General features: G+C 41.3%; 1 protein-coding gene across 5 annotated transcripts in view; it reads right to left on the reverse strand.

The window, feature by feature from the left end:
* CPPED1 (calcineurin like phosphoesterase domain containing 1) overlaps positions 1 to 13,193 on the reverse strand; it is a 151,170-nt gene that overhangs the window by 23,783 nt on the left and 114,194 nt on the right. For 3 of the 5 annotated variants that reach the window (XM_036827654.1, XM_036827656.1, XM_036827655.1), the window contains exon 5: positions 7,883 to 10,194. The exons of 1 other annotated variant lie outside the window; for it this stretch is intronic. In XM_036827654.1, the coding sequence (XP_036683549.1) occupies positions 9,965 to 10,194 (230 nt within the window). In that variant the 3' untranslated portion in view covers positions 7,883 to 9,964. Of the gene's footprint in view, positions 1 to 7,882; positions 10,195 to 13,193 lie in introns of those variants that run through there. One more of the 5 variants, XM_036827652.1, reaches the window with a different exon arrangement.

The raw sequence follows: 13,193 nt of genomic DNA on the forward strand, positions 1-13,193 counted from the left end.
CAGGGGTTGGGGGGGGGTGTTGGCACTTGTCAAGACAGGGAACAACAGAAGAGAAAGTGGTTTCAGAAAGGAGATGGATTCAGTTCTGGAGATGGTGTGCCTGAGCCCTCTCTGGGTCTCTGTTATGCTGTTTGGTTGGCATTTGGAGGATGTGACTCATGGGCTTAGAAGTCATCTCATCTTAGAAATGGCTTACGTGGGAATTGTCATCACAAAAGTGGCAATTGATGCTATTGGTGCTTATGCTTCCCAAGGACAGAAGGGAGCAGAGAGGGCTGCCCGGGATGCAGGAAGCATCAATATTTAAATTGTCTCACTGCTCTCCATTCAGCGGCCAACAAGAGGCCGTCCTGTCCCCAGGGGCTCATGATCTTTTCTGACAAACAAGGGAGACCAGGAAGGTGCAGGTCTACATGGTAAGTACCGTACAATGTCATTTACATGGCTTTTCAGGTAATCTGTGACAGCGAAAATAGGTGGTTTAGGGATACAATGTTCCAGTTTGGTTGTTTCCACAAAAAGCAAATCCAGTCTTTCGAAGACATTCTGTAAGAGATGAAATGGATGAATTTCTCCATGAAGTCTTGAAAGAACATCTTCAGAGCCCAAGGGGAGACTTTGATAGGCCCAGGAGTAAGCCACACCCTGAATGTGCTCTCCTTCAATGTCTAAAGCACATCCCATAGGATCTACCCAGGGGAGAGATTCTGTGAAAGCCAGATGGTCACCAGTCTATACAGATGGTGGTCTTTGCCTGACAAGACAGAGAGGTGAACTGAGCATAAATCCAGAAAGTCTCACCTCTTCACAATGAAGCACAAGCACAGAGCACCTCTGAGAAACGCATTCTCGGGACACAGAATATGCCTGTCAATCTATCAACCAACCAGTCAATCAAACAACCAACCAATCAACCAACCCCAAACCTCCTCCACTCCTAGGGTCACCACCCTCTCCATCCTCTTCCCTCCTGTCTCACGGCCAAGGCTGTGCTCCTCTTCCAATGAATATCCCTGTTCCATCAGTAATTTCCTTTCCCATGTCCGTTTTTATCCTCCTTCTCTTGATTGCTGCTTCCTCTGTTAACATGCTCAACTCACACTTTCTCCACTTTGCTCTCAGTCTACTCCCCTCCCGAGGTCCCTGGAAAGACTGGTCTTTGTGGATTCCCTTTTCTTTCTCACTATTCATTTCTTCAGCAACTTGTGGTGTGGCATCCATGTATTCAGTGAGGCGAGGGTTCATAGTCACCAACGGTCCTTATCCTCCCCGTATTTTTTGCGATCAGGGACGGCTGTTGGGTTGTATTGTTGGCATTTCTGGTTCTGGCCAAGGGGGCCTATGGAGACTCTGTTGAGGGTCTCTGGGAGATACTTTCCTCTCAGATAGAAAAAAGCAACTCTGTAGGTAAAGACCCACCCCACCAGCCCCGTCTTCCTGTCTCTGAACACAGTTCTATAAGGATGTGATGCTTGGAGCTGGGCAGCCACCTTGTCAATAGGAGTCACGATGGCGTCCTCGACATACAGACCTGACATGTTGAGCTGATGGAACATTTCAAAACCACCGCCTTCAGTTCCCTTTTAATGCTGAATAGTATCCCATCGTAGGAACGTATCACATTTTACTCATTCATTCAGTTATTGATGGACATTTGGGTTGTTTCTAGTTTGGGGTTATTATTACAAATAAGCTGCTATGTACAAACTTTTGGTGGAAATATGCCTACATTTTTCCTGGGTCAATACCTAGGAGTGGAACTGCTGGGTCATATGGTGGACTTTCATTTTTTAAGAAATTGTCAAACTCTTTTCTAACATGGTTGTACCATTTAATATTCTTGCCAAGAATGTATATGAGTTAGTGTACAGGAAAAAGGCTGGTTTTTCTTTACTCACCATTCACGGAATACTTCACTTCTGGTATTTAGGCTCACCATACATGTGGGTTTCTCTTCCCCACACCAAGCAATTCTGCAACACGGGCTGGGTGTACTACAATGTATCTCAACTCTGAGATTATCTACCTAGAGATCACATCAGATCCCAAAGGTTAAGGGTTCAGTCCCACAAGACTGCCCCATGCCCCACTTTAGATGCAAGTCCAGGTTGTCATGTGTGCTTCTGACTCCTCAGCTCTAAAGTGGAGGTTCCCACAATGCCCTTGTAAGGTTAAATGAATTTGCTAGAGAGCTCACAGAACTCAGGGAAACATTTTACTTACTAGATCATCGGTTTATTACAAAAGGATATAACTCAGGAACAGCCAGATGAAGAGATGCATGGGGCAATCCACAGCTATACACCCTGAACCCGCCTAATCTCGTCTGATCTCGGAATTTACGAAAGGTCAGGCTGGTTAGTACTTGGATGAGAGATGCACAGGGCATGGTGTGTGAGAAGGCGCAGAGCGTCCATGCTCTCTCCAGATGTGCCACTTCCAGCACCATCACCCTGGAAGCTCCAAGAATCCCATCCTTTGGGTTTTTATGGAAACTTTGTAACCTGGCACAATTGCTTAAATCATCACTTGCTGGTGATTAATTCAGTCTCCAGCCTCTTGGCCCTCCCCTGAGGATGGGCAATGGGCCTGAAAGTTCCAACCCTCTAATCTGATTCCATTAACATAAATTCAGGTGTGGTAGAAAGGGGTTTCTTAGGAATAACAAAAGGCATCCTCCTCTCTCTTAGCATTTAGGAAATTCCGAGGGTTTTAGGAACTCTGCCAGGGACAGGGATGAGACCAAATACATATTTCTTATTATGAATCGCTATCACAGAGTTGTACCAAATTCTCACTGACATTTGGTATTAATCTTTTCCATTTTAGCCATTTTGGTGAGTGACAGATGGCATCTCATTGTAGTTTTAATTTGCACTTGCATGTTGGCTGTGATGATGAGCATTTTTCATGTGTTTGTTGGCCATTCATATATTTTCTTTTGTTAAGTGTCTGTTCAAATATTTTCCCCATCTTTTTTATTAGCCTTTTAAAAATTGAGTTGTAAGAGTTCTTTACATACTCTGGATACAAGCATTTTATGTGATAAATGTGTTGTAAATATATCCTTCCCGCCTGTGGCTTGCCTACCATTTTCTTAGCGATGTCTTTTAAAGAGAAGAATCTTTTATAAAGTCCAATTTGGCAATATTTTGTTTTATGGCTCATGTTTTCTGTGTTTGCTGAGCAGCTGGAATTTGTAAACTTTTGTCTTTTACCAAATACGGCAAGTTGTTGGCTTTAGTTTCTCCACATAATTTTCTGCTCCATGATTCCTTTCTTTTGGGGGACTCATATTAGCTGTATATTAGACATTTTGACATTGTCCCACAGCCCCCTGAGGTTTAATTTTTTTCCAACCCTTTTTCTCTTTCTCTTTAAACTGGATGGTGTCTATTCATCTATCTTCATGTTCACCCATCCCCATTGTGATATTAAGCCCATCCAGGGAATTTTTCAATTGCAGATATTGTATTTTTTCAGTTCTGAAATTTCCATTTGATTATTTTTATACATTCTATTTCTCATGTGAGATATCCTTTACATTAATTCATTTAAAGCATGTTTTTTAACTTTATTTCACTGAGCACTGTTATCATAGCTGCTTTACTACCCTAGTGTGATAATTCCAACATCTGGGGTATCTTGAGGTTGATTGTCTTTTCCTTTGTGGGTGAATCACATTTTCTTGTTTTTGTTAGCTTTTTGTTTTGTTTTTTTGTATATCAAGTGATTTGGATTGTATCCTGGGAATCGTGCATGTCATATTGTGGAGAATTGGAATTCTGTTATATTCCCCTGAATGTTGAGGCTTTTGCTTTAGCAGGAAGTTAACTTGATTACTTAAGTTGTAAGTTCTCTGTTGCTTGCCTTAAGCAGTAGTTAACATCTCAGTTCAATTCTTTAAGCTTTTGCTGCTCTATCCTGCTCATGTATACTTAGAGGTAAGCCGGAGATCTGTGTGAAGTTCGCATAGAAAATCAGGGGATTTCCATTCCCAGCTCTCCGGGATTCCTCACTCTCCAGTGACCAGGGCTTCTTCCCTGGCTTCTCTGGGCAAAGAGATGGCGGGTTTTGGGGAAACACTTTATCCATCCCAGTTGCGTTGCTCTACAGCTCTGGTTTGCTCTCAGGACAAAGTGGAACAGGGAGAGGGGAAGTTTTGAGCTCCTGGTTTCTATTCACTCTCCAAATCACCAAGTAGGTTTTTTGAGTTTATAGTTATCTGCAGCAGTGCTGGTCTGCAGGGGAAAAGCACGCAGCTCCGAGTGGAGCCCATTCCTTTTTCTGTTTATTCAGTGTGCACCAGTCTGAACTTTTCAGAAAGACTCCCCTTCACTCCTTCCGTGGCTCCCATCTTTCTCTTCTCGTGCTGAAGCGAGGATGTTCCCTAAAGGTCTATTTCAAGGTTCTGTCCTTAGGTCTCTTGCAGTGCTGCTAAATGTTCTCAGGAATCTCATTCATTCACGTAGTCTCTCTGGGTATCGCTTCCAAGGTGTATTTTTCACTTCTGAGTCCCACACTTGTATTCCCAGCCATCTCCTTTATATATTCCCATATAACCTTTAGTCTAAAATCAGTCCCTTCTCTGGGCTCACCTGCTCTGGTTACTGGCACAGCATTCATTCTAAGCCCAGTAAGCAGGGCTTAGAATTACTAAGCGTCAAGAACACTTCTCTACTTATCCCCAATTTCTTCACTGTGAGTGGAAAACCAAAGGTAACACTGATGCTGTAATTTACTGACCTGTTGACAATACCTAACTTTGAGGACGATTCCCAAAGAACTACCACAAGGCTTAGGAATGTGGCCTCTTTCCCTTCCCTGTATTGTGTTAATGTTGATAATTAGTATTGCTATATACTTATTTATTCCACATTCATGGAATAAGTATTCATTGAGCAGCTCTTCTGTCCCAGGCAGGGTTCTAGGCATTGGGAAGAATGGCTGATGAGACAGAAAAGGTCCCTGCTGTTCCGAAGCTTGCATTCGGGGGTGGGCGTGAGGGGGGTATATAAAGATCAGGAAAAACAAGCAAATGTCTTAGTGCCGTGCTATGGAGAAAATAAACAAGGGAGTGGGGAGGTGCTGCCTGGGGCTGAGGAGCGTAACCACAGACAGGTGGGGAAGGAAGGCTGTGCTGAGGACTTCCGAGCTGAGGTCACAATGATAGGAAGCCAATTCCCATCAGAGGAAACAGCAAGTGCACAGGGCAGTGGGACGCTCAGCAAGGGCAGGGTGGCAGAGCCGACGCTGAGAGGTGCGGGCGGGGCAGGGGCAGAGTGGGAGGGGCCCGGGAAGTCGTAGGAAGGAGTCTGGACTTTGTTCTAAGTGAGATGCAAAGCCCCTTTAACGAAGAAAATTACTTTTTAAAGACAAATATCAGAACAGAATAATTTAAAAGGTAACTTGTGAATATTCACATTCAATGCAATTTATTTACAGAGGTTTTTTACTTACATTGTTCCTTTAGGTGTTATCTAAAGAAAAAAACCAACTTGTATATATTTGTGTGTGTATGTGTATAGTCACAAACGGTAAAATAAAAAAAAGAAAATCCATTGAAGGAAAAAGATAATTTAGTCAGTAAAATGTTTTCTATAAAGATGCCAGAAATCATTTATTATTCCAAGAAAACAATCCTCCATCGTGCCTATATATAAATATACCTAAGAGCTCTCCAATGGTGTAAGACAGTATTTTATGCAGTTATTTAAAAAATCAATATTACCTGTCAAGTACTATCTCTTGCATGTGCAGCCAAAACTGCTAAGGTTATCTGAACAAGAAATCTCTGGTGTCTATTACAGAGAGCTTTTAATAGAACTTGCCTTGACAATTTATTCCTAAATCTTCTTTTTTCCCCTTAGCTCAATACTATATTGCTACTTAATTTCATGACTGCACAAAACTGTTTTAGACACTACTTGGGGAATAAGTACTAAGAGTTCAAGTAAATGCAAATGATGTTTTTGCTACCTTTTCTCAAAAGATTTCACATTAGAAGACAGACTATAATATTAAACTGTATTATGTGTATATAGATTCTACAGTTATATGTAACTCAGTATCTTTTGCAGGTACATAAGGTAAATGGTCCTAGTGTTTTTTGTTTATTTTTTATAGTGCTGCTATGAACATAGGGGTGCATGTACCTTTTTTGTTTTTAATACATCTTTACTGGAGTATAATTGCTTCACAGTACTGTTAGTTTCTGTTGCACAAGGCTAATCAGACATATGCATACACATGTTCCCATATCCCCTCCCTTTTGAGCCTCCCTCCCCTCCTCCCTATCCCACCCCTCTAGGTCATCGCAAAGCACCGAGCTGATCTCCCTGTGCTATGCTGCTGCTTCCCACTAGCCAACTATTTTGTGTATAGTGTATATATGTCGATGCTACTGTCACTTCGCCCCAGCTTCACCCTCCCACCCCATGTCCTCAAGTCCATTCTCTATGTCTACCTCTTTATTCCTGCCCTGCAACTAGGTTCATCAGTACCTTTTTTTTTTTTTTTTAGATTCCATATATATATATATATATATATGCTTTTAATAGAACTGTTAGCATACGGTATTTGTCTTTCTCTTTCTGACTTACTTCACTCTGTATGACAGACTCTAGGTCCATCCACCTCACTACAAGAAGTAACTCAATTTCGTTTCTTTTTATGGCTGAGTAATATTCCATTGTATATATGTGCCACATCTTCTTTATCCATTCATCTGTCGATGGACATTTAGGTTGCTTCCATGTCCTGGCTATTGTAAATAGAGCTGCAATGAACATTTTGGTACATGACTCTTTTTGAATTATGGTTTTCTCAGGGTATATGCCCAGTAGTGGGATTGCTGGGTCATATGGTAGTTCTATTTTTAGTTTTTTAAGGAACCTCCATACTGTAATTTTTATTGGAGTACAGTTGATTTACAATGTTGGTAGTTTCTGCTGTACAGCAAAGTGAATCAGTTATACATATACATATATCCACTCTTTGTTAGATTCTTTTCCCAGTCCTAGTGTTATTAGTCAGGCTTAAAACTAGTGTTTGCCTCATAACCCTCTATTAGGGACTATCTAGCAATGCTGAAAAATCAAGATATTATGAAATGTCCTGTTCGTTAGTGCCATGAAGTTTACTACATTTTTTTCCCCTTGTTCTCCAACTTGAGGGGAAACATGACTGAAGACTTGAGATAAACTTACTTATTGTAAAAACCAAACGCAGTTAGATGATCATCTCCCCACCTGCCATCCACAAACCCACCCCTGAGTCCTCACAGTCTGGTTCTAGATCACTTTAAAAAAGCTTCCTCCATTAGCAGCCCCTTAGTTTTTTCCCAATTAAAATGATTAATTGGAGGGGGGGAGCATTAGGTGGCCCTCTCTGCCCTGAGAGAGATGCTGGCTTCCTACCCGCTGGGGTGAAAACTATAAACAAGGAAGGAAGCTTCATCTGATGAAGTGTTTACTGTTGTGGCCAGAGCTGTGTCCTGTGGCCCATTACGGTTCAATTCAGCTTTTCAATCTCCTCCAGTGAAAATTCTCTGCCTGGAATGACCTGCTCCTTTGGACAGGCTTTTGCCACCCTGAACCTGGTGTCAGAGAAGGGGCTTCTGGGCCTTGCCTAGGCTTTACAAACCCTGGGATGAAGTCCCAGGGCCTCCAGCTAACTGGGTGCCGTGTTGCCAAGAGCGGGTACAAACCTCTCACCTGTGAAAAACGTGTTCCGGGAAAGAGGATAATGTTAGGGAGCGTAGGCTCAACAGCTGGACTGCTTGCGTCTCAATCCTTCGCTCCCCACTGATGAGCTGAGTGACCTTGGCCAAGTGGCCCCACCTCTCTGAGCCAAAGGACTTAAAACAGTACTTAGCACCTAATAAACATTCGAAACCAGAGCACTTATGATCATGGTGTGTTTTATTGTTTATCCCAGTATAAGGCACTTTTTAAAAAATATGTCTTTTTTTTTTTTTAAAGAAAAAGGAATCATAAGTGAACGCATTGGTAATTACTATCAGAATGATACACCATCATTTCCTAACTGCTTTCTGAACCTATCACCATTGGGGAATACTGCTGTTTGGTTACTTTAAAAATGGTGAGAATTTCATAGGATTCCCTATTCGTAGCATATTCTTGCTGTGTTTTGAATCAATTATCTTCCTTATTAGGTTTTTGGAGAAGGAGATTTAGAAGTTTCATTTCGATTACTTTTAATTATTTCCATATCCTTCCCCAAACCCAGGTGCCACAGTCTAGAGCGTTTTGCACAGGTGACGTGACAAAGAGAGCTCCAGTCCGTGGTGATTAAACTCTCCCCGTTTCCCCCAGGAGACCCACATCCGCACTGACCATCCTGGTTCACGTTCCTCACGTCCGATTCTGAAGTTACCACATCCCAGGCCTCAAACGCATGGCTGATTGGTTATGCCTCTTACTGAATTCCTCTCCTTGATCTCTTCTATTCCCACCTGTTGTAAAGAAAGACGAATGCGAAGCAAGAATGCAGCAGAACTCTAAAACAGGAGCATTCTAATTTTGAAAAATTTTAATTTCTTGCCACATAACAATGAGCTATGGTGTGTCACCGATCTGTAGTAAAATTAACTTCTTGTCTTTTGTTCCTTATGAATTTATATATCCAGTTATCTTTCTATTTAATTTCACATGGTTTTGCTACATTGACTAAAACTTTTTGACATGAAAGTCTTTTAATTTAATGGACTTTGCAGTTCATTTGCAACCAGTTTTTTGGTTTTTTGTTTTGCTTTGTTAGGATGACTGAATGCTACTGCGTAACGCTGTGACGTTTTCCTGGCAGGATGGAGGGTACCCAGGCTCCCTGTCCATCAGGATGACTGCTGGAGAAGGTGACGTGGGTAAAATTACGCAGTGGTCAGGGGCCGCAGAGAAGCAGCAGCAAGGTAGATTAGACAAAGACAATGCTGATTTTAACCCATCCACGCTCCTTGGTCAAGGGATCCTGCACCAGCGCATTTAATCAAAATTGGTGCCAATTTAGATAACATGGCTGAAAGCACTGTTTTTGCCCCACAGGAATTTCTGCTTGGTTTCTGAAGAACTCTGCATCAATTCCCATGTTTTCTGTCAAAGTAGACAGAGCTAAGAGTCTCATAAACGGAGGATGATTCCGATCACACGAGAACATCCACCTGCGGAGGGAGTTACTGCAGCAGCGAACGTGAATGTGAGTGAATCAGACGTGCTGCCCATGACTGCAGAGGTGGCCTTTTAGGGCTTTGGTTCTAGTCTCCGGGATGAGGCTTTTGAATATGGACGATTTATGTGCAAAGGTGACTTTTCTAGCCGCCATGAAGGTAAACTCGAGCTTTGACTTGTATCAGCTTCATCATCGGCCATAACAGATGTCCCAGACTTTAATAGTAAATGTCGGCTACTCAGCTCCTCAGCCAGACGAGTCTCTGGCTCTGGTAACAGAACACAATTATTTGTTTTGTCAGGAAGGGAAGGAGATGATCTTCGTTTTGCCTAGCATTTTGGGAGTTGTGACCACGGTTTACTATAATCAGGTGAATTTTGTTCAAAGATTCATCAGAGATCACACTTGGATATCAGGATGTGACTGAGATCGATAGGTTGACATTTACCATATGATGCCAGAAAACCATCTAATTCAGAGCAGAGTTGAGAAAAACATCATTAGGAGAACTTATTCAATCACCCATGCAGAGAGATTCTAATAATATCATTTATTCTTTCATTTCCAGGCTCCTCCCCTCTCTTTTGCATAGGGAGGGCAGTTCTATTTTAAATATCATTTACGACAGGACCTAGCTCTCTGATTTAAGCAAAAGGACATAAATTCACAAATCTGCCTGGTATACTTTTTTATTTCAATAAGGGGTTGTGTGCAGCTGCTGTTTCTTCTAAAATGAAAAAATAGTAGAAGTGAAAAGTGAATAAATCATAATCGGCAATCATTTTTCCTTCAACAAATCCATCAGATCGTCTTCTATTCCCTTCTCACTCAGCTCATCTAAACTGTAGTATCGATGGATGATTTTCTTAGCGGTGACCACCACGACTCGGAGCCCATGGGTGTCTTTGCCCAGCTGGCATCCGATGGCAGATGATACCACCATGTCGAGGTCCTGGTAGGTGCCCCCGGCATTTCTGTGGTAGTGGCCTGAGAACACAGCTTTGATACCTGCAGGGAAGGGAAAAAACATTAGGGGGCCAAGGATTTCCATTTAGGTAACTTGGGGGCTCCAGTGGTTTCTTCTGTGAACAATGCATATTATTACAGTAAATGCATAATATTATTCAGCATATGATAAATAAGAAGGCAGCATATGTGACATCCAGAATCTTTTCAAGGATAACTCATATATATATAATACATTATTAACCTGTTTCTTGTAACTCATACAGGAAAGTACTAGGGAATAAGGAGAGAAGGGAGAAAAGGTGAATGACTATGGGAGAGATGAAGGAAATATTTTGAGGCCTATATAAACAGCCATAGACTAGAAGGTACATGTCTATGAAAAATAATGTTTATCAGAAATATAGATCAATGGAACAGGATAGAAAGCCCAGAGATAAACCCACACACATAAGGTCACCTTATCTTTGATAAAGGAGGCAAGAATATACAATGGAGAAAAGACAGCCTCTTCAATTAGTGGTGCTGTGAAAACTGGACAGCTACATGTAAAAGAATGAAATTAGAACACTCCCTAACACCGTACACAAAAATAAACTCAAAATGGATTAAAGACCTAAACGTAAGGCCAGACACTATAAAACTCTTAGAGGAAAACATAGGCAGAACACTCGTATGACATAAATCACAGCAAGATCCTTTTTGACCCACCTCCTAGAGAAATGGAAATTAAAACAAAAATAAACAAATGGGACCTAATGAAACTTTTTCCACAGCAAAGAAAACCATAAACAAGACAAAAAGACAACCCTCAGAATGGGAGAAAATATTTGCAAATGAAGCAACTGACAAAGGATTAATCTCCAAAATATACAAGCAGCTCAATATCAAAACAACAAACAACCCAATCCAAAAATGGGCAGAAGACCTACATAGACATTTCTCCAAAGAAGATATACAGATTGCCAAAAAACACATGAAAGGATGCTCAACATCACTAATCATTAGAGAAATGCAAATCAAAACTACAATGAGGTATCACCTCACACCAGTCAGAAAGGCCACCATCAAAAAGTCTACAAATAATAAATGCTGGAGAGGGTGTGGAGCAAAGGGAACCCTCCTGCACTGTTGGTGGAAATGTAAACTGATACAGCCACTATGGAGAGCAGTATGGAGGTTCCTTAAAAAACTAAAAATAGAACTACCATACGACCCAGCAATTCCACTACTGGGCATATACCCTGAGAAAACCATAATTCAAAAAGAGTCATGTACCAAAATGTTCATTGCAGCTCTATTTACAATAGCCAGGACATGGAAGCAACCTAAGTGTCCATCATCAGATGAATGGATAAAGAAGATGTGGCACATATATACAATGGAATATTACTCAGCCATAAAAAGAAATGAAATGGGGGTATTTGTAGTGAGGTGGATGGACCTAGAGTCTGTCATACAGAGTGAAGTAAGTCAGAAAGAGAAAAACAAATACCGTATGCTAACACATATATATGGAATCTAAAAAAAACGGTTCTGAAGAACCTAGGGGCAGGACAGGAATAAAGACGCAGACATAGAGAATGGACTTGAGGACACAGGGAGGGGGAAGGGTAAGCTGGGACGAAGTGAGAGAGTGGCATGGACATATATACACTACCAAATGTAAAACTGATAGCTGTGGGAAGCAGCCGCATAGCAGAGGGAGATCAGCTCGGTGCTTTGTGACCACCTAGAGGGGTGGGTTAGGGAGGGTGGGAGGGAGATGCAAGAGGGAGGGGATATGGGGATATATGTATACGTATAGCTGATTCACTCTGTGATACAGCAGAAACTAACACACCATTGTGAAGCAATTATACTCCAATAAAGATGTTAAAAAAATAAATAAAATAAAAGAATAGCTGGATGGAAGGAGAAAAAGGTTTGAAATAGGAGAAGGGATAAGGAGGTGGACTTGTCCCTCTCTTTTAAACAAATACTTTTTACTCATTAATTCCTTCATATTTCTCAGGAATCTCTGAGTCCAGGAGCCAAAGATAGGGCCAGTGAAATAACAAAACGTGAAGACATGTATGCAGCAAGGAGAAGGTACACGTTCCACAACACGAGAGAACAAGCTATTTACAAGCACTTCCTCAAATCTCTATGATTGACACCCAATTCAAATTCCCACTGTTATTCATTGTTCATAGGATACAGCTTTATTTTGGAAGCTGCAGTGTTCTCACTGTGAAAATGGAGATGGGATTTAATAGGTAACATCTTCTCTGTTTTAAATGTCCTTCTGGTATTTTGTATGTGTAAAGCTGTTCTTACCCCCGGCCAGGAGTCCTGACTCTAGGAAAAGCTGTTTTAACTTATCATTGGTTGCTTAGTGTGGCAGAGATCAGCGACCCAGGACTGGACTTCCTGGTGAGCCAACAGTCATCTAAAGGACTTTTGGTGGATCTTATTCATCTAAGGTGTGGAAAGTACACCTCAAAGAATTTTTAAAAGCGTAAATCATATACTATGGTATATGTAATCATTTGTTGTCTAGCATCAAGATTACTGACAGCTATATTAAAATCTTTTTGAAAAAAAATAATAATGTTTATGGAGTTCTAATCAAGATAGCACAGCATGGTCAACATTTAATGTACCTCCTCCTCTCCAAACTTAGATCTATGATGGATAAAATATAAAAAAAAAAACCAAAGGACAGAGATAGCTTCAATACCAAAATAAATAGCTCTATGGACCAGAAAAAAAGCAGGAAGGCAGAGTAATGAGTGGGAGTTGAGCTCTTACAAGATAATCAAGATTGAAAGCACTTTCTCTGAGATGAGGCAATAAAGGCTGGCTCCCGGCTGGAAACAGGGGTGGTGTTAATACCTCCGTTTATGGAAGGAGACTGAAGAAAACCACGGCTGCCCTGTTCCAGGGTGGTGGTGGGCTAGTACACCCTGGTACAAGCACTCCAGAAAAAAAAAAAAAAAAAAAGGACCTGATTTGTAATGTTTACTAATTTCCATGGAGTAAAAAAAGGACCTGATCTG

Source organism: Balaenoptera musculus, chromosome 15, assembly GCF_009873245.2.
Source record: "Balaenoptera musculus isolate JJ_BM4_2016_0621 chromosome 15, mBalMus1.pri.v3, whole genome shotgun sequence".
In the NCBI taxonomy this organism is placed as follows: Eukaryota; Metazoa; Chordata; class Mammalia; order Artiodactyla; family Balaenopteridae; genus Balaenoptera; species Balaenoptera musculus.